We start from the raw sequence: 27,829 nt of genomic DNA on the forward strand, positions 1-27,829 counted from the left end.
GAATGTGTGAGTGTGGATGTTTCCCAGAGATGGGTTGCGGCTGGAAGGGCATCCTCTGCGTAAAAACTTGCTGGATAAGTTGGCGGTTCATTCCGCTGTGGCGACCCTGGATTAAAAAAGGGACTGAGCCGACAAGAAAATGAATGAATGAATGAATGTATTTATTTAAACATTTTTTCATAGTATATTATTACACACATGCATATATATACATTGTGTTTACATATATACTTTGTGTGTGCGTGTGTGTGTGTGTGTATACAGTTGAAGTCAGAATTATTAGCCCCCTGAATTATTAGCACACCTGTTTATTGTTTTCCCCAATTTCTGTTTAACGTAGAAACGATTTTTCCAACACATTTCTAAACATAATAGTTTTATTAACTTATTTCTAATAACTGTTTTATTTTATCTTTGCCATGATGACAGTAAATTATATTTTACTAGACATTTTTCAAGACACTTCTATACAGCTTAATTAACCTAGTTAAGTCTTTAAATGTCACTTTAAGTTAGGCAGGTTAGGGTAATTAGTCAAGTTATTGTATAACAGTTTTTGGTATTGTAGACTATCGGGAAAAAAATATAGCTTAAAGGGGCTAATAATAATGTCCTTAAAATGGCTTTTTAAAAATTAATAACTGCTTTTATTCTAGCTGGAATAAAACAAATAAGACTTTTTCCAAAAGAAAAAATATTATCAGACATACTGTGAAAACTTCCTTGCTCTGTTAAATATCAATTGGGAAATATATATATAAAAAAAGTAAAGAAAATTCAATGGGGGGCTTAAAATTCTGACCTCAACTGTATATATATATATATATATATATATATATATATATATATATATATATATATATATATATATATATATATATATATATATATATATATATATGATTATTGTTATTTTTTTTTACAATATGAAGTGTTTTAATACTATTTACTAGTATAAACGCTGTTCAAATGAAACTACAGGGCACTAGAGGTGGTCAGACACCTGAAATGGTCAGACAGCTGAAATCTATATTAAGTGAGTGGGTGAATGAAGAAGAGATTCAGTTGTGGTAGAGGGAACGCATAGTTGCTTGGAGCTACTTCAAACTGTTTGTATAGGGTATATGCTGAGCTAGTGTTTTTCCCATACTGATAAACTTCCGGTGACGTGTTATTGTGAACTTTTTTTTCCATTTTATACGGTTCCTTTTACAGCATCGATGTTGTAATGTAATTAAAATACATTCAGTTAAATAAACTTTGTCATTCATTTAGTTGCTCAAGCGTAAAACGAGACAAAAAGCCGTTTACTCGTACGCGCCAATCAGAATTGGCAGGCTGGCGCAGAAGCTCCATTGAATATACTGGGGTAAAATAAATGCTCATATTACAAAGACATGGCGGGGGGAAATGTAATTTAATGCAGTGTTTCTTGTACAATCTGAGACCCACTTTATATCGGATATCACTCAGCTAGTGGAGATCGCTGATTTTTGAAGAAAACAGACCTTAAACGCGCCGGTTTTTGCATTGGCATACAGTTCGCCGGAAGCGCTTACCCAGGTTACTGGCAAATTAAAAGTCCCATTAGCATGCTTGGGCATATACCCTATTGTGAAATCCTAGTTGGGAAGCCTTGCGTTTTGAAGCTCAGCCTAAGGACTTTCTTATTGTCCAGATAACTGAATGTTTGGAAAATGTATTGGTATGCTGTCTGCATAAGATTTGACGTTTTGAATACCATAATTACACTGAAAACCCTAATAAGTTGACTGAACTAAATAAATTCACTATTCAGTTCACCAAACTTAGTAATCAGTTACAAACTTAGTAATAAGTTGGGGGGGGGGGGGGCTCAAAAACATTGTCATTCTTTAAAAGAACGACCTTTATTTCACACATAAATATCCTTCAACTTTATACAATAAACATGTTTGTCACTTTTGATAACTATATTTTTAAGCTGAACAAAAGTATTCAATTATTTACAAAATGACAAATGTTTGAACAGTAGTGTATACATCTCAAAATAAAACACAAGAACCTATAAACTGTATGATGTTACCAGTTTTGTCTTTTTGATTGAATAATTTACACATTTGCCAATTTAATTTTTGCGAAATACTGAGAAAATGATTGGAGTCAGAAACCTGCATCTACAATGTGGGCACTACAGCACTTTGTGTCTTGTTAACTCTTATGGCTGCATAGTTAGGAGCTGGACTGTTGTTTGCTCAAGTGTCTGTTTTCGTAGTCATCTTCAGATCTGTTGGCTCTTGGCTGCAGTAAAGACAGAGAAAGTATTCTATAAATGCAACACATATTCATCACATTTACTCAGTACCGCTTATGGGTATTTTGTGTAAAAAATAGATGTTTACAGTAATCAGTATATATGAGTACACCCCTCATAAACCTCTCATTTAAATTAATATTTTCTATAGGACGCTTTACGGTATATACATTAGATTAGTAAGTAGCCTATTGAAGAAAACTTTTTTAATTTTTAAAAATTTTTTTTTTAAATGTTTTGGATTGATAAAAAAATATTAAATATAAATTTAAAAAAGAGCAAAAATAAAGAAACAATATATATGATTGTTTATATTGTATATTGTATGTATATATATATATATATATATATATATATATATATATATATATATATATATATATATATATATATATATATATATTGTATATATAGTGTGAGTGTGTGTGTATGTGTGTGTGTATGTATATATATATATATATATATATATATATATATATATATATATATATATATATATATATACATTTGAAGTCAGAAATATTATTATTATTATTATTTTATTATATATTATTATATATTATATTATTATATATAGTGTATATTATATATAGTGTGAGTGTGTGTGTATGTGTGTGTGTATGTATGTATATATATATATATATATATATATATATATATATATATATATATATATATATATATATATATATATATATATATATATATATATATACATTTGAAGTCAGAATTATTATTATTATTATTATTATTATTTTCTTTTTTAAATATTTCCCAAATGATGTTTGACAGAGCAAGGAAATTTTCACAGTATGTCTGATAATATTTTTTCTTCTAGAAAAAGTCTTATTTGTAGTTCACCTTATTAACCTAGTTAAGCCTTTAAAAGTCACTTTAAGCTGTATAGAAGAGTCTTGAAAAATATCAAGTAAAATATTATTTACTGTCATCATGACAAAGATAAAATAAATTAATTAGAAATGAGTTTTTAAAACTATTATGCTTTGAAATGTGCTGAAACAATCTTCCCACAATTTAACAGAAATTGGGGAAAAAAATAAACAGGGGCGCTAATAATTCAGGGGGGCTAATAATTCTGACTTCAACTGTATATATATATATATATATATATATATATATATATATATATATATATATATATATATATATATATATATATATATATATATATATATATATATATATATATACATACATACAGGCTGTGTTTAGTGTTTTGATGCATGTAAACTTTTTATGTTTGACCTTTATGCAATGCAAATGTGTATAATTATACACAAAAACATATTTGAGGAGCAGGCAAATTTCAAATAAAACAACTGTGATACAACAAAAAATGTAACTGTCATTTTTTGCACATACTGAATTTCAGCAGAACATCTAATGATCAGTATATCAGTGTTGATTATGCTTAACCAACTCCTGCTTTCAGAGAAATACTACTCTTTATTTCCTGCCTCAGGAACTTGATAACCATTTGACTAGTTGATTTAACGGTAGATTGAATTATGTCATAAAAAAGCACCATCATATCTAAACACAACTTACATGGAATAAAACCACTGTTTTCCAGAGAAACAACAAGTACGACTGTGGTGCAGCAGCATACTTGCATGCCAAGATGCATAATTAAGTTGTAATAGAATGTTTTTTTTTATGTGTGGTTTAAAAAAAATAACAACAATTTATTACTACTGATTCAGTTTCATGTTCATAATGTCTCATAATAATAATAATAATAATAATAATAATAATAATAATAATGAAATGATTGAAAATCTGACCTGTATGACATTGTATACTGAGTCGCTGGTTTTGTGCAGGCTGGCGTATGTCATGAGTCCTCTTGTATTTTCAGAAGCCTAACAGCAGAAAATACATGCAATTAAATTGGAATGTGGATTACTAAAAAATTATAAATATCTGGCATCCAGAGGATTTCTACTATGTCCTTTGGATAATAAATCTTCCTAGTTTTTGTTCAGTGAGTTTGCCTAAAAGCAGTGTTTGGAATGTTTTACTTACTTGGAGTCTTTTAAGTAGGCTGAAAAGAGAAGAGAACATAATATAATATAATATAATATAATATAATATAATATAATATAATATAATATAATATAATATAATATAATATAATATAATATAATATAATATTGGATCAGTTGGCATTTCTGTGTGGAGTTTGCATGTTCTCCTCGTGTTGGCGTGGGTTTACTCTAGGTGCCCCGGTTTCCCCCACAAGTCTAAAGACACTTGGTGTAGGTGAATTGGGCAGGCTAAATTTTCCATAGTGTATGTGTGTGAATGGTTGTGTATGGGTTGCTGCTAGAAGGGCATCTGCTGCGTAAAACATATGCTGGGTAAATTGGCAGTTCATTCCACTGTGGCAACCCCAGATTAATAAAGGGACTTAGCCGAAAAGAAAATGAATAATATAATATAATATAATATAATATAATATAATATAATATAATATAATATAATATAATATAATATAATATAACATAATATAATATAATAAACATAATATAATATAATATAATATAATATAATATAATATAATATAATATAATATAATATAATATAATATGATATAATTTATCTAAAATAATTTAAATTTAATATTCTAAAAATGACAACATTATTATTTTCTAAAAATGTTTTTAGTTGTTTTGGATTCAACATTTTATGACACTAATAAATAAAATAAATAGTTAAATAAAATAATTAAATGAAAAGAGATCTGTAAATCTGTATTTTAGTTATTTGTTTCTTGTCTTTTTTATTCTTATCATTTGAATGTTTAATGCTACGGTGGCATGATATATACACAGCATTTCTTTTTATATACACAGCATAATATCTTTAATGCATAAAGTGTTGTATAATTCAGTGTAGGAGAGCAAAATGACACTGTCAAAAACAAAGTTGACTCAACTTAAAATTGTAAGGCAACTTCTTGCACAGCTTTTTTGAGTTTACTTAACTTATAACCAAAGTACTGCCCTTGACTCAATTTGAGTCAGCTCCAAAAGCTCTGCAGCAAGTTGCCTTACAATTTTAAGTTGAGCTAACTTTTTTACAGTGTATGATAATCATTTTTGTCCATTGTAAATTAATGATCATTTTAATGCAATTGATACGAATATACTGATGATACGATTACATTACAGTTGAACATTAATGGAATTACTATTTGTTGTTATTCACAATAAAACTATTAAAGTTATTTACTATCTACATCATGATAGTATTGAACAATAATGGTAAAATGTAGAACAGTTAGGTTAACAGCACCTTCATAAAAGTAAAATTGAATTATTTTGCTCCAAAAAAAGTGACGTAAGCAGACCTGATGTTGTAAATGCGTGCAAATGCAAAATGTTCATATATTGACAAAGTTTTCAATAATTCAATAGTAATTGGGTAAACCGGCAGTGGGTGGTGTTACACATACTAAACACTTAAGCATTGTTTTTTACATAAACTAATATGTTAACTTAGCATGTTTCTTAAACAACTGCAAACATATCATAGTATTTTTTGCTTCATATTAGTCAAAAATCACATACAGCACTTTTAAGTAGCCTGAAAATACATACTACTACATTTTAAAGATTAAACGCTAACTTGGCTTGCCATAATGGATGTCAATCATTCATTCATTTTCCTTCAGCTTAATCCGTTAATTATCAGGGGCCACCACAGAGGAATGAAACGCCAACTATTCCAGCAAATGAGCCACAACCCAGCACTGGGAAACACCCATACATTCACACACTTACTCATACACTATTGCCAATTCTCCTTACCCAATTCACTTATAGCACCTGTCTTTCTGTGGGGAAACCAGAGCACCCAGGGGAAACCCACGCTATCACCGGGACTTGAACCAGTGACCTTCTTGCTGTGAGGCAACAGTGCTAACCACTGAGCCACTGTGCCACCCCTAATAATAGATACCAATTACAAATCAACTGATTTAGAAACTTCTTCCCTGGTGTACCTCAGGGATCTATCTTGGGTCCCCTACTCTTTGCTCTCTACATAAATGATCTTCGTTTTGCACGTCTTTGCATTAATATACAGATGATACTGTAAATTATTTGCACGGTAATAATTCCACATGTTACAAATAAAACTTACCTTTTGTATTTGACCAAATCCACTGCGGTAATGAGAATTAGGGAAAGCATCAGGAATCCGCATATAATGTATGGTGCAATAGAGCAGTGGCAACCTGAATCAGACAGATTAATATGCTGGTTTTACAGTACGTCACCGTAATGTCATATAAAACAGTTTATTTACTTGCATACCCCCACACGAACACCCAAGGAGATCCATAACTCAGGTTCACATAAAAACACATTCGTTTCCACATTGCAGTTACGCACAGTCTGAGAATGAATATTCTGAGGGTAAGCGAGTTTACACATCTACTAATTTCCCTCTGATACCCTTACGAATGTATTCTGATGTGGTTTTGGTGTCGCTTTTGGATTTAATTGCTTGTTTACACCAGGAGCTGACCGTGTGTCCAGTTATTGCCCACTGTTCAGCCACATCAACACTACCGCTAGTTTTTTTCAAAGAGTTTGTCTGCCATGAATCACCTAATCATTAGTGAGGCTCAGATGAAATCACTGCACTAAAGCGATTATGGGTCAGTGACACATAAAGATGTCCAGGATGATGAAAAGAAAGCAGACGTCAAGCTCCTAGACGTGCACACAAGCAAACAAAAACATTTAACATCAAGGGGTGATATGATATGATGAATGCATATTATGATCCTTATTTTTATTTTACTGTGATACTGTCTTTATTGCAGTTTGGCATGCTCATTATTATTTTGTTGCCCAAAGTAGCTTTTGCTGCATAAAAAAGCAGCTATTTACATTAAAACAATACTTTTTTGTTGTTGAATGCCTAATTCTGACTGCCTTATAAACATTACAATTATATTGAGGGACATTTAATATAGTTCTAGGCTTATTCTGAAAATGTACCGCTATATACATTTCTGGAGAGCGCAAAATAAGTTCCAGAAGCTACTTTTTTGCTGTTTTTGTTTTTGCAAATCCACCAGAGGCCGCTGTCTACGCTTTTTCAGTTCTCAAATTTGTCTCATTAGTGGCATTTGTGCCTGCTGTTTTCACGTAATTCCACCAGAGGCCACTGTTGACTGACTGATTGACTGATCTATCCCCCTCTCCCTCGCCTACTGATAGTGTTTTTAAAAGCACCGATTGACCCATCCACCCTTTTCCCTAAACCCAACTGACAGTTTTAAAAAGCAAGTCAGAAAAAGAAAAGCCCTCGCCTGATTTTTACCATGTTTTCAGATTTTACCACATTTTCATCCTGTTATTTACTTTTTTTTATTTACCTGTTCATTTTATGTTTTAGATTCTGTTTTTGTTTTACACGCTTTCTGGAACCGTTCTTCACCGAACTCGAATCTCGTTGTCAACTCCTCTCTACGTCTCAAGTCCACCGATGTATATGGCAAGCTAACTGGACAAACAATGGAAAAACCTTTTATACGGAGGTAAGCAGTCAGCTGGTAAGCGAGAAAAGGAACGGCGTCATGCCGCCTTCATTTTAAAGACAAAATGTATCCATACGTACTTCTGGCTACATAATTTGCGATCTCCAGAAATGTATATAGGGGGACATTTTCAGAATGAGCCTGTGTTGGTCATTTCATAACCTACAACCTCAAAACTCAAAACAAAACAAAAAAAAGTATTTTGAATTACATACATATTGTAGCGAGCCATGTAATACCACGTCGCCCTGGGCACAAATCCACACCAGCTGGATCTCTCATCAACCTCGGATCGCTCACAGCTGGACCTCATCAGCCAGGGAGAGATAAAAGCCAGCCCCACACAGGAGGAAGTGAGCTTCATTACAGATGACTCCCTGCGCTAACGCTTGTCTCTCTCTGTCTCTCCCACAGCCGAATCCAGCTCGTGACCGATCCAACACCATCCCTCTCACCAGTCTTCACCTTCTCCCCGGAGCACCTGAGCACGCACCTCTAAGAAGAGCACTCATTCACCCCTTTATCACTTGTAAATAAAAGCACCCTCCGGGGCATTGTTTGTAACTTCATCTACGGTGTTTGTGTTTTCCCTCTGCCTCGCTACAACTGGTGGAGAATGCGGGCATTGCAGAGGGAAAAATTCAGAAGAAACACTCACCATTAAGTAGAAAATAACCGCTGAATTTTTCTCTGTGTTTGTTACAGACAGGCATCCGCTCTCTCTCTCTCCCACGCTTCCTCTTACTCGGCTGTCAACATCCCGTCGCCATGTCGGTGGAAGAGGTACTGCTCCACCTAGCGGAGATCTCCAGGAAACAGAATTCCATCTCTGAGCAGCTTACAGCCAGACAGGATCGACTGGAACAGCAGCTCCGCCAGGCGGCCAGACACCATCAGACTCCCGAAGTGAGTGCGCATCATCATCTCACTAAACTCAGCGACCTGGATGATATTGACGCTTATTTACATACCTTTGAGGTTATTGCCGAGAGAGAAGGCTGGCCAAAAGAAAACTGGGTGAGAATGTTGGCTCCGTTTCTCACAGGAGAAGCGCAACGAGCATACTTTTCACTAGAGACACCTAAAAATGAAGATTACAAAGCGTTAAAAAAGGAAATATTAGCCAGAATGGGGCTATCCACAATCAGCGCAGCCCAACAGTTTTCCCAGTGGTCTTACGACGAGAAACAACCAGTGAGAACTCAAGCAGCTCAACTTTCTCGCCTGGGAAGGCTATGGTTATTGGGAGGAGATCCTTCGGCGGTCCAGGTCGCTGAGAAGGTGATCATCGAGAAGATGATGCGTGCGTTACCCCGACGTTTGCGAACACTCACCAGCATGCGAAATCCTGAGTCACTGGCCACCCTGGTGGAGGCGATCGAGCTGGCTGAAGCTCACATCGCCCGAGATAATGGGGAGAGAGCGGCTCTGCCACCCCGGAGGGTAAGTGCACCTTGGCGACCGGTGGAGGGCACAGCGCGACCAGGCGGCAGACCAGCGGTCCCCAGCCCGATGGACGAGCCGATGCCCACCGAGCCGACGACGCACTCGACCCCGGCCTGGACAGCAGGGTGCGCGGTACACCGCAATATCCCTCCCGAAGCTCCCACCCATAAAGTCCAGCTAGAGGGTAAAACACAAACGGCCACCTTAGACACAGGAAGCGCCATCACTCTGGTTCACCCGAAGACTTTGAAATACCGCCAGGAAAGTAAAAGTCTTATTCCAATCACGTGTGTACACGGTGATACCCGCCACGTACCCGCCCGAAGGGTGACCATCGCGGCGAAACCAGGCAGCTGGCGCATCGAAGTCGGGGTTGTTCCAGATCTTCCTGTGCCCCTCCTACTGGGCAGAGACTGGCCGGGGTTCGATGAACTCCTCACTCACCACCACGCTCTATCGGCTCGTTCAAAGAAGAAGAACAAGTCACGGGCTCATCGGGACCGCAAACCAGCGCTGATGACCACCGAGAGCGATAGAGGGGGTGAGTCATCAATTTCTGCTAATTTATACTTTGATCTGTTTCAACAGATAACCGCAGGAGGCGATTTTGGCAGAGCACAGAGGGAAGATGAAACGCTCAAACACTGCTGGCCGCAAGTACGGATCATTGAAGGTAATGAGCGACTTCCCAGCCCTCACCCCCTCCCACATTTTATTGTGGAAAATGGTCTGCTGTACTGTGTCGCAGAGAGGCGGGGGGAAAAGAAGACACTATTGGTCGTCCCGAGGACCAAGAGGGAGACGGTCTTAGAACTGGCACATACCCACCCGATGGCTGGACATCTGGGAGCGGCCAACACGGTGAAAAGGATCCGCGACCGTTTCCATTGGCCGGGGCTAGACGGGGAAGTAAAGAGGTATTGCCAGGCATGTGACATCTGCCAGAGAACGTCTCCCCAACGACCACCCCCCAGCCCTCTAATACCACTACCCATCATCGATGTGCCCTTCACCCGAATTGGTATGGACTTGGTAGGGCCTTTGCCGAAGTCGGCCCGGGGACATGAGCACATCCTTGTTATCCTCGATTATGCCACCAGATACCCTGAAGCGATTCCCCTGAGGAAAGCCACGTCATCGGCCATCGCGAAGGAGCTGTTTCTACTATGCAGTCGAGTGGGAATCCCAACAGAGATACTGACCGACCAGGGCACCCCCTTCATGTCCCGGTTGATGGCAGACCTCTGTCACCTACTCAAGGTAAAACAGCTAAAAACCTCTGTATATCATCCACAGACGGACGGCCTTGTCGAGCGCTTTAACAAGACTCTGAAGCAGATGCTCCGACGGGTGGTGGCAGAGGACGGGCGCGACTGGGACCTCATGATCCCGTACGTGTTATTCGGTATCAGGGAAGTCCCCCAGGCCTCCACAGGATTTACCCCCTTCGAACTGCTGTTTGGCCGCCAACCCAGGGGCCTATTGGATGTGGCTCGTCAAGCCTGGGAGCAGGAGCCAGCCCCCCAGCGGTCGGTGATTGAACACGTACGGGACATGAGAGAACGCATCGACAAAATCATGCCCATCGTCAAGCAACACCTGACCGAAGCCCAGCGCGCCCAGCAGAGATTGTATAACCGGCCCGCCCAACCCAGGGAGTTCCACCCAGGGGACAAGGTGATGATACTCATACCTACCACAACGTCGAAGTTCCTCGCATCCTGGAAGGGACCATACACCGTGGTAGAGAGGGTAGGGCCGGTAAATTATCGAGTCCGTCAGCCGGGACGAAGACGGGAAGAACAACTCTACCACATAAATCTTATGAAGAAGTGGGTTGCAGCTCCAGGTCATCTCGTTGCCTTCGCTGAAGAAACTCTTCCCGTTGTCCACATTGGTGAGCAACTCTCACCAAACCAGAAGGCGGAGCTGCAAGCCTTGGTTGGTCAGTTCAAGGATGTGTTCTCGGAGAAACCGGGCCGAACCTCCATCATCCAACACAACATTATCACTCCTCCTGGCACCATCGTCCGGCAAAGGCCTTATCGAGTTCCAGAGGCTCGCAGGCTGGCTATCGACGAGGAGATCCAGAAGATGAGAAGGTTAGGCATCATCGAACCATCCCGTAGCCCGTGGTCCAGCCCAATAGTGATGGTCCCCAAACCCGATGGCACCCTCCGTTTCTGCAACGACTTCAGGAAACTCAATGAGATCTCCAAGTTCGACGGATACCCCATGCCTCGGGTGGACGAGCTGCTGGATAGGCTGGGTGGAGCCCGATTTATCTCCACCATCGACCTCACCAAAGGCTACTGGCAGTTACCACTCAGTGAAGACGCCAAGGAGAAAACCGCCTTCTCCACACCCGGTGGGCACTGGCAATACCGGGTTCTTCCCTTCGGGCTCCACGGGGCCCCAGCCACATTCCAAAGAATGATGGACATCCTGCTGAGGCCCCACCAGCCATATGCAGCAGCCTACCTGGACGACCTCATCGTCCACTCAGAGTCATGGGAGGAACACCTATCCCGGTTACGGAGGGTGCTCTTAGATCTTCGACGGGCTGGGCTCACAGCTAATCCCAAGAAATGCCACCTGGGTCTAGCCGAAGCCAGATACCTCGGGTTCCACATTGGACGAGGTCTCATACAGCCACAGCAAAACAAGGTCAAGGCACTACAGGAAACTCCACAACCCACCACAAAGACCCAGGTACGTGCATTTCTGGGGTTAGCGGGCTACTATAGATGTTTCATACCTAACTTCTCATCCATAGCCAGCCCTTTGACAGACCTGACCAGAAAGGGGCAGCCGGAGAGGATAAGATGGACCAAGGAAGCCGACGATGCGTTCCGAGCCCTAAAGAAGTCCCTCACGTCCTCACCGGTACTGCACGCACCTGACTTCGGCTGCCCCTTCATTCTACAGACGGATGCTTCCGACTCGGGCCTGGGCGCGGTCCTCTCCCAGGTCCACGGCGATGAAGAACATCCCATAATGTACGTGAGTCGGAAGCTGACCCCCGCAGAGACCCGCTACGCAACGGTGGAGAAGGAGGCCCTGGCGATCAAGTGGGCAATCCTGGAGCTAAGGTACTATCTCCTTGGCAGGAAATTCACTCTGGTGACCGACCACGCCCCGCTACAATGGATGGCGACAGCAAAGAACAACAACGCTCGGGTCACCAGGTGGTTCCTGTCGCTCCAGGATTTCAACTTCGACGTACAACATCGAGCCGGGGCCTCCCACGGAAACGCAGACGGACTCTCACGGCTCTGGTCAGGATGGGCAGGTCTGTCGAAACATTCTACCCCCCCTCTCAATACACTGCTCTTCCTTCGCAGGACACCCAGGACCAGGACGACGCTAAGGGGGGGGGAATGTAGCGAGCCATGTAATACCACGTCGCCCTGGGCACAAATCCACACCAGCTGGATCTCTCATCAACCTCGGATCGCTCACAGCTGGACCTCATCAGCCAGGGAGAGATAAAAGCCAGCCCCACACAGGAGGAAGTGAGCTTCATTACAGATGACTCCCTGCGCTAACGCTTGTCTCTCTCTGTCTCTCCCACAGCCGAATCCAGCTCGTGACCGATCCAACACCATCCCTCTCACCAGTCTTCACCTTCTCCCCGGAGCACCTGAGCACGCACCTCTAAGAAGAGCACTCATTCACCCCTTTATCACTTGTAAATAAAAGCACCCTCCGGGGCATTGTTTGTAACTTCATCTACGGTGTTTGTGTTTTCCCTCTGCCTCGCTACAATATGTAATACTTTATAGTAACTTCACACTATGAATAATTTATTAAGCATTAGCAAATAGTCAATGCAATATTTGTTAAGTATTAACTCTACATTAATAAATGTTAGGAAGCAGTTTATAAATACAGCTACAAATTCTGTATTCTTGATTTAAACGCACATTGAAAATGTGCTTAATGATTGTGTTTTCATACTATGTTAATGATCTGTTTTTCATTACTTAATTAAGTATTGCATTATTTACAATCAAGTTGTTTAAGAATAGTTGGTGTTTTTTTTAAAGATCATTCAGAACGCACAAGTAAAGGATTAATAAACTATTCAAATGAATATTTTTAATGTCTAATTACTTAGGCATTTAATAACAGCTAATTTGTATGTTAATAAATGCTTTATTAACTCAACCTTATCTAGTTTTGTGACCCTAATCTATTTATGCTTTGTAAATCCATTATAAATGGCAATTAAAGACTCAGTTATCTTCTAAACAGAAAAAAAGAAAATAAACAACTTAATTCATTTCTGTTCATTTCATTTGCAATCTTATCTAAAATAAATTTACTGTACAGTATAAACATTGCTAAATAACATTGCAATGTTGTATAATAATATATTGTTCAATTATTATACTGTATTTGTTTTATCAATTTTATGCTTTATTTTGACACTCCTGTTATTCAGCAATGTTTATAAACTGCTGACTAACATGTAGTTATTATGAAGTGTGTAGTTATTATAAAATGTTACCGAAACAATTTCTACACAGATGAGGACTAAAACCTGACAAATATGGTGACAGTATATATGTGATCTTGATCATTGCTAAAAACTTTAATAATTTGCAGAAAATTAAGTTAACTTGAAATAACTAATTTAAAGGCATAGTTCGCCCCAAAATAATAATGTTCTCACATTCATGTGGTTCCAAACATTGATAAGTTTCTCAAAAAAAGAAGATATTTGGAAGAATCTTGGTAACTGGTAACTACTGACTTCATTTATTCATTCATTTTCTTTTCAGCTTAGTCCCTTTATTAATCTGGCATCGCCACAGCGGAATGAACCGACAACCTATCAAGCATATGTTTTATGCAGCGGATGCCCTTCCAGCCGCAACCCATCACTGGGAAGCATCCACACACACACATACACTACGGACAATTTAGCCTACCCAATTCACCTATCTTTGGGAGAAACCGGAGCACCTGGAGAAAACCCACATGAACATGGGGAGATCATGCAAACTCCACACAGAAATGCCAACTGACTCAGTTAAGGCTTGAACCAGCGACCTTCTTGCTGTGAGGCGAACATGCTACCCACTGTGCCATCGTGCTGCTTCTACTGACTTAGTACACTGTAAAAAAAAAAACTTGCTGACTTCAAAACTTTTCTAGTCATCTCAACTCCAATCAAACTGATTAAAAATGTTAAGTTAAACTTTGGATAGCTTGAAAAATGTAGTTGAAACCTGATTAACTTATTAAAATTAGTTAAAGCAACAAATTTATTAGTTGTTTTTGACTTTACATCATTACATTTTTTAAAGCGTATGAAAAATCCAATTACGTAAGTCAGTGGCTACCACTTTTGGACATTCTTCAAAATATCTTCCATTGTGTCCAGTAGAAAGAAACCCAAAATAATTTTTGGATGAACTATGCCTTTAAATCATTTTGTAGCCTAAAGAGTTTCCCAACAGAAAAAGTATTTACCATTTATGCTCACAGAGACAGCCTTGGACTGGTCAATCCCACGATTATTGTAGACCTTGCAGACATAAAGTCCCTGAACGTCAACCCCGGCTGTCATTGTGATAGTCTGTCCTTGATTCTGCAGCTCAAGCTTCCCATTTCCATTGTATTTGTACCACTCATAGCGCTGGACTGCAGGGTTGGCATCACTTTGGCATCTCAGCGTGACCACACTGCCTTCAGACAACACTCCCGATGGGCTCACCAGAGCTATGGTGTTTCTGGGAGCATCTGAAAGAGAAAATCGACCAATGTGCTTAAATGGTAAGGCTATTTGCTTATACAAGTTAGGATTGTAAAATAAAAAAAGTTCATCCAGAAGTTCTAATGTTGTTCCAATAATACTGAATGCTCTTTGGTTACAGACGACAAGGTGAATGAAATAAATGCCCTGCTCACAATCATCAATATAATGGCTAGAGTAACTAGTTAGCAGTCACCAGTATTTAAGGTACATTAAGTCATTTTCGCCGCTAGAGGTCGCACATTCACCTCAAGCGAAGGCATATTTTGATGACCAAACTGTCTGGAAATCGAGGGTGTTTGATGTCATAGCATGCCTACACAGGACAGCGTCTGTGCTGCTAGATAAAATGGCTTATTTCTCTGGATTAGAACATTATTCAAAACAATGTAAGTACATTAGTCAGCAGAACTATATATTTCTATATATTACTAGATATTTCAGTGAAAATCTGTCAAATTGTGTTTGTAATGTTAATAACATTAGCATTGCACGACTATACATGTTTATTATGTATTAGTGTTACCTGTAGATTTCAACTTCATTCATTCATTCATCTTCTTTTTAGTTTAGTCCCTTTTTAATCTGGGGTCGCCACAGCGGAATTAACCGGCAACTTATCCAGCATATGCTTTACGCAGCGAATGCCCTTTCAGCTGGAACCCATCACTGGGAAACATTCATACACACTCATTCACACACACATACACTAGACTATTTAGCATACCCAATTCACCTATACCACATGTCTTTGGAAACCAGAGCACGTGGAGTAAACCCACGCAAACAAGAAGAGAACATGCAAACACCACTCAGAATCGGCAACTGACCCAGCCGAGGCTCGAATCAGTGACCTTCTTGCTGTGAGGCAAACGTGCTACCCACAGCGCCACCGTGTCACCCTAAAGGGGACCTATTATGTAAAAATTACTTTTACAACATGCTCAAACACAATTTTGTGGCAAAAGTGTGAATAAAGCCTTCTGATATAACTTCTGATGGTAATTAACTGATTAATCAATTAAGTTTTTTTATAGTCACACTTCATACAACATCTACAACAGTCTGCAGAAACACTTTGACTTCCATCTTCCCTATAGTATGGCAGACATCCCAAGTCTCTTGTCAGCCAAAACGCAAACCACCACTCCAGCCCCCAGCTAACTATACCCCTACAACCCCCATGTCGTGCATTCCCCCTTCTTGAAATTACTTTAACTAACTCAGCATGTCTGTAAGCCGTAGCTTGCCCACCTCTGGTTTAGAGTCTTTTTTACTGAGTCCGGAAATTTGTAGTCCCCTCACACACAGTTTATGAATGTGCCCTAGGCTACCGTAGATTAAAACCACTAACTTTGTGTTGTAGCCAGACACTTTCCCAAGTGAACCGTGTCTGGCCCACCTCTTCCAACCGGGCCAGGGCCGGCCAAGTGAACCTGAGCCCGATTCAGCGCACTCACACTTCTTAAACGATCCGGGAAACGGGCCTGGGCACGGTACGGATGGCATAGTGTGAGTAAGGGCCTACTCACACTATGCCATCCGTACCGTGCCCAGGCCCGTTTCCCTGATCGTTTGAGAAGTGTGAGTGCGCTGAATCGGGCTCAAGCACGGTTCACTTGGCCGGCCCTGGCCCGGTTGGAAGAGGTGTGCCTGAGCGCGGTACACTTGGGCTTTGGCGCGGTACGCTTGTGTGTGAGTCAAAAATCCAATTCAAGATATCTACAACTGTAATTCGACTATTAGTAAATTAATTAGAGATATCTTCAAATATATTTGTAAATATCTCTAAATATTACGAATTAAAGACATCTCCAAATGTATTATGACTAGTAAAACTCAGTTAGAGATATCTCTAATTACAATTGTGACTAGTCAAAACTCATTAAGAGACATCTGCAAATATTTTTCAATGGAAGCGAATGGAGGAATATGACTAGTCATAATATATTTGCAGATATCTCCAATCTGATTTCGTACTAGTACAATTGCAATTGTAGATATCTCTAATTATTATTCTGACTAGTCGAATTATAATTATGACTAGTCAAAATATAATTAGAGATATCTCTAAATATATTTATGGAGTCAGAACAAAGATTTAAATGCTAAAAAGGCTTGCCATAGAGAGCGCTTCTGAACAGCGCAGCAGCGATGACGTAAGCGTGCCGAGGCCCGATATGGTGTGAGCGCGGGCCGTCGGGGGAGACGGGAGGGTGGACAAGCGTGCTTTGGCCCGGTTCGAGGCAACTGTACCTAGTGTGAGTACAGCCTAAGCCTTTAGGCTCACGCCTGAGCCCAAAACTGAAGACGAGACGTGACTTTTACTGGACTGTTACATATGTTATTAATCATTATTACTGTTCAATGAACACAAACTGTCGTAGATTATTAAAGGCGCAAACCCCTCACTGCACGACAGCTGCACCTTCAGCAAACCTCCTAATTCCTGCAGAACAAGGACTTTATGATTGTTTATGAGTGTCAAAAGCTTCGGCCCAGTTCAAGTCAACTGTACAAAGTGTGAGTATGCCCTTAAGGCTCGTGCACACCGAGACGTTTTTTGCTTGTGTTTTTCGTTGACGTTTAACGCCTGGTGACTAAATAAAGGGCGCCAATGTGATCGTGCCCACCAACATGCAAAACACCAGGCGCAAAGCGTCATTTAAATTAAAAAAAAAAAAACGCCTCATGCTCGTTTTTTAGTTTTGACGCACTGCGTCAAAACCTTCTCCACCAATCAGATCGGCACTTTTGTTCATGTACACAGAGCTGCTGAAGTTACAGTAAACAGCACTTGGAGGCTCTCAAGCGCAAAACTGTCAATGCGAGTGCACACTGAAGAAGAGGCAACATGAACTTTTAGCTGCTTATTGCTCTTGTGAACAATAATCATTTCTTTATCGCTTGAGCTTGCGCTGCAGCTTAAACCATTGATGCTAGTTCGAGTCACCAGTAACTTTAACAACAAGCATGTGATCTTCCTCTCCTCCTCTTCTTCTGTGTTATAAGCGGGTGTCAGAAGCTTAAAGTTGTGTAGCGCCATCTAACGTCAAGGAGTGATTTGCATCCTCTTCTGCTTGACGCCAGTGAAAATTGCTTGGGTTTGAATACGGAAAAATGTCTCGAAAAACGCTGACTATAAACGCAAACGAAAAGAGCCCCGGTGTGTAGGAACTTTTAGATTTATTTTACATCTTGTAAAAAGTGACATAATAGGCCCCCTTTAAATTTGAATACCACAGCAATTCACTCATAACTAGATGATTGTTTTTCTTTCTCACTTACACAGGACTCTCAGGGTAATGCTGCTCTCAGCTGGTGTTTTGGTGCCCTGCATGTACAGAAGGGAGCAGGAGATTTTAAACTGGTCATTCAGAGGCGTTGCGTTAAACATCTGAGAGGAGACCAGCAATGTCTGTCCAACCTCATCCTTCTTAAGACAATAAAGAGAAGAAAGCATTTTAATAATGCATCAGCTGTAGTTTGCAAGCATGATGAACTCATGATGAGTGTTATTCAACCTGGAGAGCTGGTGGCAGCAGCTCTTCTAGCTGTGTGTTCCACTGCATCAAGGGCTGCACTGAGGGACAGGAGATCACAGTGGAGCAGCTCACGGTCAGCTTGGTACCCTCTAAAACCTCCAGTACCTGGGCATGTGGGTTCAGGACAGGCGGTAGAACATCTCGCAATTCAGAAGAGAGTTAAAATGTTAACTGAGTGCCTTCAACAAGCCCACAGTGCAACTGAAATGTAAGGAAATATTCACTCATTCGTTCTATCATTTTTTTTCAGCTTAGTCCCTTATTTATCAGGCGTTGCCGCAGCGGAATGAACCGCCAACTACTTCAGCATATGTTTTACATAGTGGATGCCCTTCCAGCCACAACCCAGTACTGGGAAACACCCATGCACTCATTCACACACACTCATACACTAAGGAAAATTTAATTTATTCAATTAATTCAGCTATAGTGCATGTCTTTGGACTGTGGGGAAACTGGAGCACTTGGAGGAAACCTACAGGAACACTGGGAGAACATGCAAACTCCACACAGAAATGCCAACTGGCCCAGCGGGGACTCGAACCAGTGACCTTCTTGCTGTGAGGCAACAGTGCTAACCACTGAGCCACCACATCATCCGCATAAGTAAATATAAAAATTATTACATAATATGTAAACAATTGATAAAATATAATATTTTCCAATAACTTACAGCAAACCTACTGTATTTACATGCATCAACAATTATCTTGCTCCATATGTATTTACAGTATTATATATCTTTACTGTAAAATATACAATAATTTTCACAACGCAACTTTAAGATATAGTACCATATAGCATAACTGTCTTACATTAAAATACAGTTCATGTTACAGTTAAATACAGTGTAAAAATATATAAATTTATAAGTGTATTCTCAGCTAATTTTCAATTGAATATACATTTTTTGTCTTTTATGCAAATATCAAATGCAAATGTTTATGTAAATTAATTAGATAACTATTTTGGACCCCACTATAGGACAAAATATTAAAAAATGCTCAAGTTTTTTTTTTAAAGAATATTCTCTCATAAGTGGAATATTTAAAACATTGTAATTTAGGGCATAATAGAACAATTGGTCAAAAATAAAATTACAGATAAATTCAAGATGTTTATATTGTATATTACAGATGTATATAATATATTTTTAGACAACATTATTATTCACCATTAATAAATATTAATAATTATATACTCTATTATATATGCGCAATATCACACTCGTAGAAGTATATCAGCACTAGTGGGAGGCAGCAGGCTGAGTGCCTTAGTGTCCCACCAGTGATGATGTACAGCCGTATTGTACTGCTATGAGTGTGATATTGCATTTATAAAATAGTTCAGCGGCATAATCGTGTATATAAAAAAAGTCAAACACAGAGAGTCTCAAAAATCCTTTTGTACGAGGGACTACTTTCTTCCGCCATTTATTCACATCTGTCAGAACAGCAGAAACCTTTGCTACTTCACCAACGTCACTTTAGAGCTAGTATTTGAATGATTCTGTAGCGTAATATCTAAAGTGATAACAAAACAGGTGATTTTGCTCACATTTTAAGATTTTAAGGCTGAACGGCATGAAATGCCATCCGTGTACAGAGATTTCCTAGTATTTCTCTGTTGCAATCGGGAGATCACAAAAATTAACTCTGAAAAAGCAAAGGCAAAGCAAACACTGCCAGATTACCATGGTATAAATACAGCACTACAACAAACAAAAGAGAGATCGACTTAGAAAGTCACTTAACACTTTTATAATGATTTCATTTGCTGTAATTTGACATTTGCACTGAGTTTCTCTTCCCTAAGTACTTATTATGCTGCCTCTATTGCCATCTTGTGGCAGAACTTCAACCCTCTTTTCTTTGCTTTTGCATCTCAAAAAATATATTTAAAATTATAAGTTAAAATAGGCACGGTCTTTATAAATAAACTGCATATTTGAAATCTAAACAACTACATTCTCACATTAAAAAGCCTCAAAAGTACATTATGCTGTCCATATTTGTCAAAGTGTAGTCGTGGTGTAAAGTAACTAATTAAAATACTCAAATTACTATAAATGAGTAGTTTTTCTCAGGAATTGTACTTTTCTAAGTAGTTTTAAAAAATGTGTACTTTTACTTTCCCTGAGTACATTTTTTTGTGCAGTATCTTTTTTACTCCATTACTTTCCTACAACCTGCAGTCACAATTTTTTTTTCTTGTCTATGGTGATTGGCTAAAGTAGAAAAATCAGTCCTGTGATTCCTGTCAAATCTAATCGCACATAGAAAGTAAATCGCATTATACTGAACAACATCAAGACATGGGCATTTTATAAATTCAGCAAACCTATTGGAAGCATTAAAAATGTCCAAGAAGATGTCCAAAGTCTTTACACACATTGTGTCACATCCGTCTGTGACCACCTGAGGGCGCTGTAGCGCTCTAGGACTTTGTAGGTGCTACAGTGCCCCAGGAAAAAACTACATTTTCATACATGCCCCGCGCACACACCGGAACACCTACACTGACCTGCCATCACATCTGTTTTGTGTTACCGTTGATTATCTGGACTATATATTCTACCATTCCACCTATGTTTGATCGCGTCGTTTGTCTTCCTTGTTCAAGTTTCCAGTAAGTCTTAGATTTCCAAGTTTGTATTTCTGATCCTGTTCTCGTATGTTTGCATTAGTCTAGTTCGTGTGTCATTTGTCTAGTCTGTTTTCTAATTAGGTTTAGTTGTTTGAGTTTGTTTTTCCTGAGCCTCGTCTCTGATTTAGTTTCTGGTTTTGTTGTTTATTTGTTACTTTGTATTATCACCTTGTTGGCTGCACTGTAAATAAATAATCTGCACTTGGATCCGCACCTTTCTGTTTTTTGTTTATTGTTTTTGATCACGCTAAAACGTGACAGAACGACGCGATCAATAAATGGATCCAGCAGATAATATCATAGTGCGCCTTAAACAAGGTGATCGCTCTATTGAGCGATATATAAAGGAGTTTTTGCAATTAGCTGCGAAGAGCTCTCACAGTGACATCTTGCTAATGATGTTTTTTCGGGGAGGACTTTTGGAACCCGTCCGGTCACGCATGCCGCAATACGAGGATGACTGGAACCTGTATCGGTTTGTGGAGGAGGCTTTGCTAATCGCTGGCTCCCCCCTCTCTGTTGCCTTGAAGGAGGAGAACCCTCAGGAGGGAGGCCTGAGTAGATGGCAACAGAGAGGGATATTTTCGGGGCCAGCTGATTTAACTAAAGGAAAGAGGAGAGAGGCAGGACTGGAGTTACGGACTTACCCGCGTCGGGTTACCAGAAGAATACCCTTCTCAGAGCCCCTGGAGAGTCTTCTGGAGCTGTGTGAAACTTCAGCCTCTGCCCTATGCCCACAATGCCCGCCAGTGTCAGCTCCAGTTCCAGAGCAAGCTCCTTCTCCAGATGACACCGTTCTCACGTCTCAAACCACCAGACGAGGGCGGCGCAGGAGGAGGAAGGCTCCAGCCCCAGAGCGCCCGCCAGTGTCAGCTCCAGTCCCAGAGCGTCCGCCAGTGTCGGCTCCAGCCCCAGAGCGCCCGCCAGTGTCGGCTCCAGCCCCAGAGCGCCCGCCAGTGTCGGCTCCAGCCCCAGAGCGCCCGCCAGTGTCGGCTCCAGCCCCAGAGCGCCCGCCAGTGTCGGCTCCAGCCCCAGAGCGCCCGTCAGTGTCGGCTCCAGCCCCAGAGCACCCGCCAGTGTCGGCTCCAGCCCCAGAGCGCCCGCCAGTATCGGCTCCAGCCCCAGAGCGCAGTACAATGCCAGTTCCAGTCTGGCTTCTGGCCTTGCCGGCGCCACCCAGGTTCCTCGCCCTGCCGGCGCCACCCAGGCTCCTCCCCCTGCCGGCACCTCCCAGACTCCTCGCCCTGCCGGCACCAACCAGACGTCTCGCCCTGCCGGCACCAACCAGACGTCTCGCCCTGCCGGCGCCACCCCGGCTCCTCGCCCTGCCGGCGCCACCCAGGCTCCTCGCCCTGCCGGTCCCAGCCCGGCTCCTGGCATTACCAACGCCATCCAGACGTCTTGCTCTGCCGGCACCTCCCAGAGGTCTTGCCCTGCCGGCTCCAGTCCAGCTGCCTCCAGTCCCGCCGGCTCCAGCCCAGCTGCCTCCAGTCCCGCCGGCTCCAGCCCAGCTGCCTCCAGTCCCGCCGGCTCCAGCCCAGCTGCCTCCAGTCCCGCCGGCTCCAGCCCAGCTGCCTCCAGTCCCGCCGGCTCCAGCCCAGCTGCCTCCTGTCCCGCCGGCTCCAGCCCAGCTGCCTCCTGTCCCGCCGGCTCCAGTCCAGCTGCCTCCAGTCCCGCCGGCTCCTGTCCAGCTGCCTCCAGTCCCGCCGGCTCCTGTCCAGTTGCCTCTCCTGCTGGCTCTCTTGGGGTTCCCTGCCTTGTGTTTTCTGCAGGATCGTCCGTGGGTCATCCCTCCCGCCCCTCCCTGGTGGTCCTCCCCATTTCGGACTGATTCCCCGGCTGCACCCTGGCTTCCTGCTGGAGTGCCTGACCCTAATCTGGCCCTCCCATCCCTCCCTTTGTTCCTGCTCCGCTCCGCCCCCCCTCTTGGAACCAGTCTGGGAGTGTCTGGAAGCCGCTCTTTAGAGGGGGGGTAATGTCACATCCGTCTGTGACCACCTGAGGGCGCTGTAGCGCTCTAGGACTTTGTAGGTGCTACAGTGCCCCAGGAAAAAACTACATTTTCATACATGCCCCCCGCACACACCGGAACACCTACACTGACCTGCCATCACATCTGTTTTGTGTTACCGTTGATTATCTGGACTATATATTCTACCATTCCACCTATGTTTGATCGCGTCGTTTGTCTTCCTTGTTCAAGTTTCCAGTAAGTCTTAGATTTCCAAGTTTGTATTTCTGATCCTGTTCTCGTATGTTTGCATTAGTCTAGTTCGTGTGTCATTTGTCTAGTCTGTTTTCTAATTAGGTTTAGTTGTTTGAGTTTGTTTTTCCTGAGCCTCGTCTTTGATTTAGTTTCTGGTTTTGTTGTTTATTTGTTACTTTGTATTATCACCTTGTTGGCTGCAATGTAAATAAATAATCTGCACTTGGATCCGCACCTTTCTGTTTTTTGTTTATTGTTTTTGATCACGCTAAAACGTGACACATTGACGCACAGACTTTAATTAGACTGGATGTCACTGATGAGAAAATAGATGTCGACTGTTAAAAAAAAGGATGTCGACTGTTTGATGACCAAACAGCCATAAACAATCGCTAAATGATATGAATGAAAAATGAAAGGAAGGACCGAACGAAAGAAGGACTGAACTAATGAAAGAAGGAAGGACCAAATGAATGAAGGAAGGATTCAAGGATGGACAGAACAAACTAAGGAAGGAAAGGAACGAACGAACGAATGACTGAATGAACAAAGGACCAAATGAAGAAAGGAACACAAGTTATGAACGAATGAAAGAATGAGCAAACAGATAAAGGGAGGAACGAAGAAAGGACCGATTGAAGGAAGGAACAAATGAATAAAGGACAGAACAAAGAATCTAATGAAAAAAGGAACAAAAATATAAACAAAGGAACGAACAAACAAAGGACCAAAGGACTGAAGTAAGCATTCAAGGAAGAACTGAACAAACTAAGAAAGGAACGAACAAAAGAATAAACAAATGACCTAATGAAAGAAGGAACAAAAATATGAATGAGCGAACAAATGAAGATAGGAACGAAGAAACGAAGAAACGAATGAATAAAGGAAGGACAGAACAAACAAACAATGGAAGAAAGGTTGGAAGGAACAAACGAATCTAAGAAGATCTCTAAATGCACTACAGAATGTTACGTTTACACATCCCTGCACAAACTGCATGTAGATGCATCAGCTTTTAACAGCGTAATACTCACTACTCTAGAGTACTTCTGAAACGTCTTTTTACTCATACTTTGAGTAGTGTTGACAACAGATACTTTTACTCTATTTGCACTACATATTTGGACAAGTAATGGTACTTTTACTTAAGTATGATTTTTCTTTACACCACTGACTGTAGTAAGTTTATTAATCTGCTATAACTATGTGGGTGGAGTAATACACAAGGGTGAAGAGGCTCTACGAGTGCTGATATAGCTATTTTTTATTTAGTGTAGGAAAAAGTGCTGCCATCAAATGAGAATGTTTTTTTATTTAAGATTTTAAAGATGCACTTTAAGCCATTGGAAATGTTTTGCACGTTTCATAGCATTAGAAATATTTTGGGGAAACTGTTAATATTTTATCTTATGAAATTATTTTTATATTTTTTTTCAAATGCTTTACAGTTTGTTGTTTGGGGTGTCTTGCCATTGCCCTAGAAACAAGCAAGGAAAAATACTACCTTCATGAACTGTGATTCTCACTCCTTGCTTAAATGTGTACTTGAGATTTTCATGACCCTGAAGCCTGAAGAAATACGTGTCACCGAATCCAGCAGGAAAGTTGTGAAACACAGTGGTGCAATTATTGTTTAGGATGTTGCCAATCACGTTTCCGTTTAGAAGAGATGTCGTCTTTCTGGCTGAACTGAACACAGTTGCTCCTTCTATGTCTGTTTTTTTCCACAGCGCTTCAGCTGATTGGCTTAGGAGTGGTTTGAATGAGTCGGGGATCTCAAACTGACATGGAATATGAACACAGAAGCCACTTATGGCATCTATTTTCTGAGGCAGCTTGATTTCCCACATGTTGCTGGGAGCACCTGCGCATAAATACATACAATATTGTTTGTTTTTCAGATTGTAAAGTAATGTGTATTTATATAGCACATTTATTGTTTATGGCCATACACCCAAAGCGCTTCACAATCATGAGGGGGGTCTCTCCACACCACCACCAGTGTGCAGCATCCACTTGGATGATGTGACGGCAGCCACAGGACAACAGCGCCAGTGCGCTCACCACTGCTCCAGCTATAGGTGGAGTGGAGAGACAGTGATACAGCAAATTCGGGGATGGGGATAATTAGGAGGGCATGATGGGTAAGGGCCAATGGAGAGAATTTGGACAGGACACCGGGGTTAGACCCCTACTCTTTACGAGAAGTGCCATGGGGTTTTTAATGACCACAGAGAGTCAGGACCACAGTTTAACGTCTCATCTGAAAGATGGATTATTTTAATAAAACATGGTAATGACAAACCAGAAGTGCGACACAATAAGTCAAAAGTACAAAGTTAAATAGTCATCATCACATTTATTTATGGATTCAAATTTTTATGTAAACCGTGAAACTCAAAAGATCAACAAAAGCAAGTCTCTCACCTTTCAATATCCAAAGCATGAATACCAAGATTGTTAGTCCACTCATGCTCTATAGAGATCTGTAAAAACATCAGTTGTAGTCCAGTGAATAGGCTTTGTAGACTTTCTTTCATCCATTGTTGGCATTTTAAGTTAATTTTACAATTAATAGGTTGAATAAACACGTGAACAATTAACTTTAATTCACATTACCCCCTTTTTTGGTTAATAAAATAATAATAATAATAATAAAATCTGAGTTTTACCTCTTTCTGCACTGTCTGTAATTCCCTCAATAGTTTAATGAAATGAAAGAGGAACTGCTGGAGATGGAGTTTCAACAGTAGTTTTGTCAAAATTTAGCTATTACAAAATTGACAATAAAGGAAATGAGAAAAAAATCTACTTTCATTTAAGCTAAAATAAGAGCAAAATAAAGGAATGGAGCATCGAAAACTGAAAATTCTCTCAACATTTGTTCTGAACCTGTTTGGCTTTTGTTGAGCACATCTTAAGAAGTTTTTTTTAAGAATGTTGGAAAACAATGACTTATATAGATGTCAGTGGTATTTGTATTAATTATTTCATTTTCTTTTTGGCTTAGTCCTTTTATCAAAAAGCATGTACATTTTGAACAAAAACAGCTCCAGATGAGGACAAGACAACAAAAATTTAAACTGTCCCTGGAAAATAGAACATCTGTCTTCTGTCATATCTCTATTCAGTAATCATGGTAAATATCAAGACCACTTTTAGGACAAAACTTATCTTATTGATGAACATTAACCCTAATTCATTCATTTTGCTTCGGTTAAATCCATTTATTCATTATTCATTATTTCCACTGCGGAATGAACCACCAACTTATCCAGCATATGTTTTACACAGTGTATGCCCTTCCAGCTGCAACCCATCACTAGGAAACACCCATACACTCCCATCCACACACATACACTATGGACAATTTAGCTTACCCATTTCACCTGTACCACATGTCTTTGGACTTGTAGGAGAAACTGGAGCACCTGGAGGAAACACACGCGAACACGGGGAAAACATGCACACAAACACAGAAACACCAACTGATCCAGCGACCTTCTTGCTGTGAGGCGACAGCGCTACTCACTGCGCCACTGTTCAACAGAAAAATATTCATTTATGAACAATAAATGAGATACAGCAGAGATGAACTGTACAATAAATGAATATTAAAATTTTCGCGTTCTTTTCTGAAATGTTGCCTAAATATGCAGATTTCCTCATTAGGGGCGTGCTCATTTTTATTCTTTTACAAAATACAAATCATGACATTTGATAAACTCATGGTCAAAATTCATTTTTCATTTTGTTGACAAATTCATAGCGAACAGGCAACATTACACAATGTTCTAGAAATGTGTAAATGTTAGTTAATGTTATTAAAATGACTGTTTTTGGAACAGGGACGAAGCAGTGGCGCAGTAGGTAGTGCTGTCGCCTCACAGCAAGAGGCTCGAGCCTCGGCTCAGTTGGCTTTTCTGTGTGGAGTTTGCATGTTCTCCCTACGTTCGCTTGAGGTTTCCTCCGGGTGCTCTGGATTCCCCCACAGTCCAAAGACATGAGGTTCAGGTGAATTGGGTAGGCTAAATTGTCTGTAGTGTGTGTGTGTGAATGTGTGTGTGGATGTTTCCCAGAGATAGGTTGCAACTGGAAGGGCATCCGCTGTGTAAAAACTTGCTGGATAAGTTGGCGGTTCATTCCACTGTGGCGACCCTGGATAAATAAAGGGACTAAGCCGACAAGAAAATGAATGAATGAATGTTTTTGAAACATTCTTTTAATTTGATATAAAAACGTTCATGGACCATTAATACAATGTTGAGGGAATGTTCTAATAATGTATTGAGCATGTTAATATAACATGAGACTGAAATGTATAACGAAAACATTTAGAATAGCATTAATATAA

At 40.5% G+C, this 27,829-nt stretch overlaps 1 protein-coding gene across 2 annotated transcripts; it reads right to left on the bottom strand.

Moving 5' to 3' along the window:
* Positions 1-921: 921 nt before the first annotated feature.
* On the bottom strand, positions 922-26,224 carry si:ch211-171h4.5. Of its 2 annotated transcripts, none has more exons than XM_087295474.1 (10): positions 26,148-26,224; positions 25,903-25,961; positions 24,980-25,339; positions 18,603-18,763; positions 18,367-18,511; positions 14,796-15,065; positions 6,461-6,554; positions 4,340-4,358; positions 4,099-4,176; positions 922-2,280 (listed from the first exon to the last, which is right to left on the bottom strand). In XM_087295474.1, exons 2-10 carry the CDS (start codon positions 25,946-25,948, stop codon positions 2,212-2,214), a joined length of 1,242 nt encoding a protein of 413 aa, XP_087151600.1. In that variant the 5' UTR covers positions 25,949-25,961; positions 26,148-26,224; the 3' UTR covers positions 922-2,211. The 2 variants fall into 2 exon arrangements, with proteins under 2 accessions (XP_087151600.1, XP_087151599.1); XM_087295473.1 differs by having other exon boundaries at positions 18,367-18,514; positions 26,148-26,208.
* Positions 26,225-27,829: the final 1,605 nt, after the last annotated feature.

The sequence above is a fragment of the Danio rerio genome, chromosome 19, assembly GCF_052040795.2.
Source record: "Danio rerio strain M-AB ecotype USA chromosome 19, GRCz13ab, whole genome shotgun sequence".
In the NCBI taxonomy this organism is placed as follows: domain Eukaryota; kingdom Metazoa; phylum Chordata; class Actinopteri; order Cypriniformes; family Danionidae; genus Danio; species Danio rerio.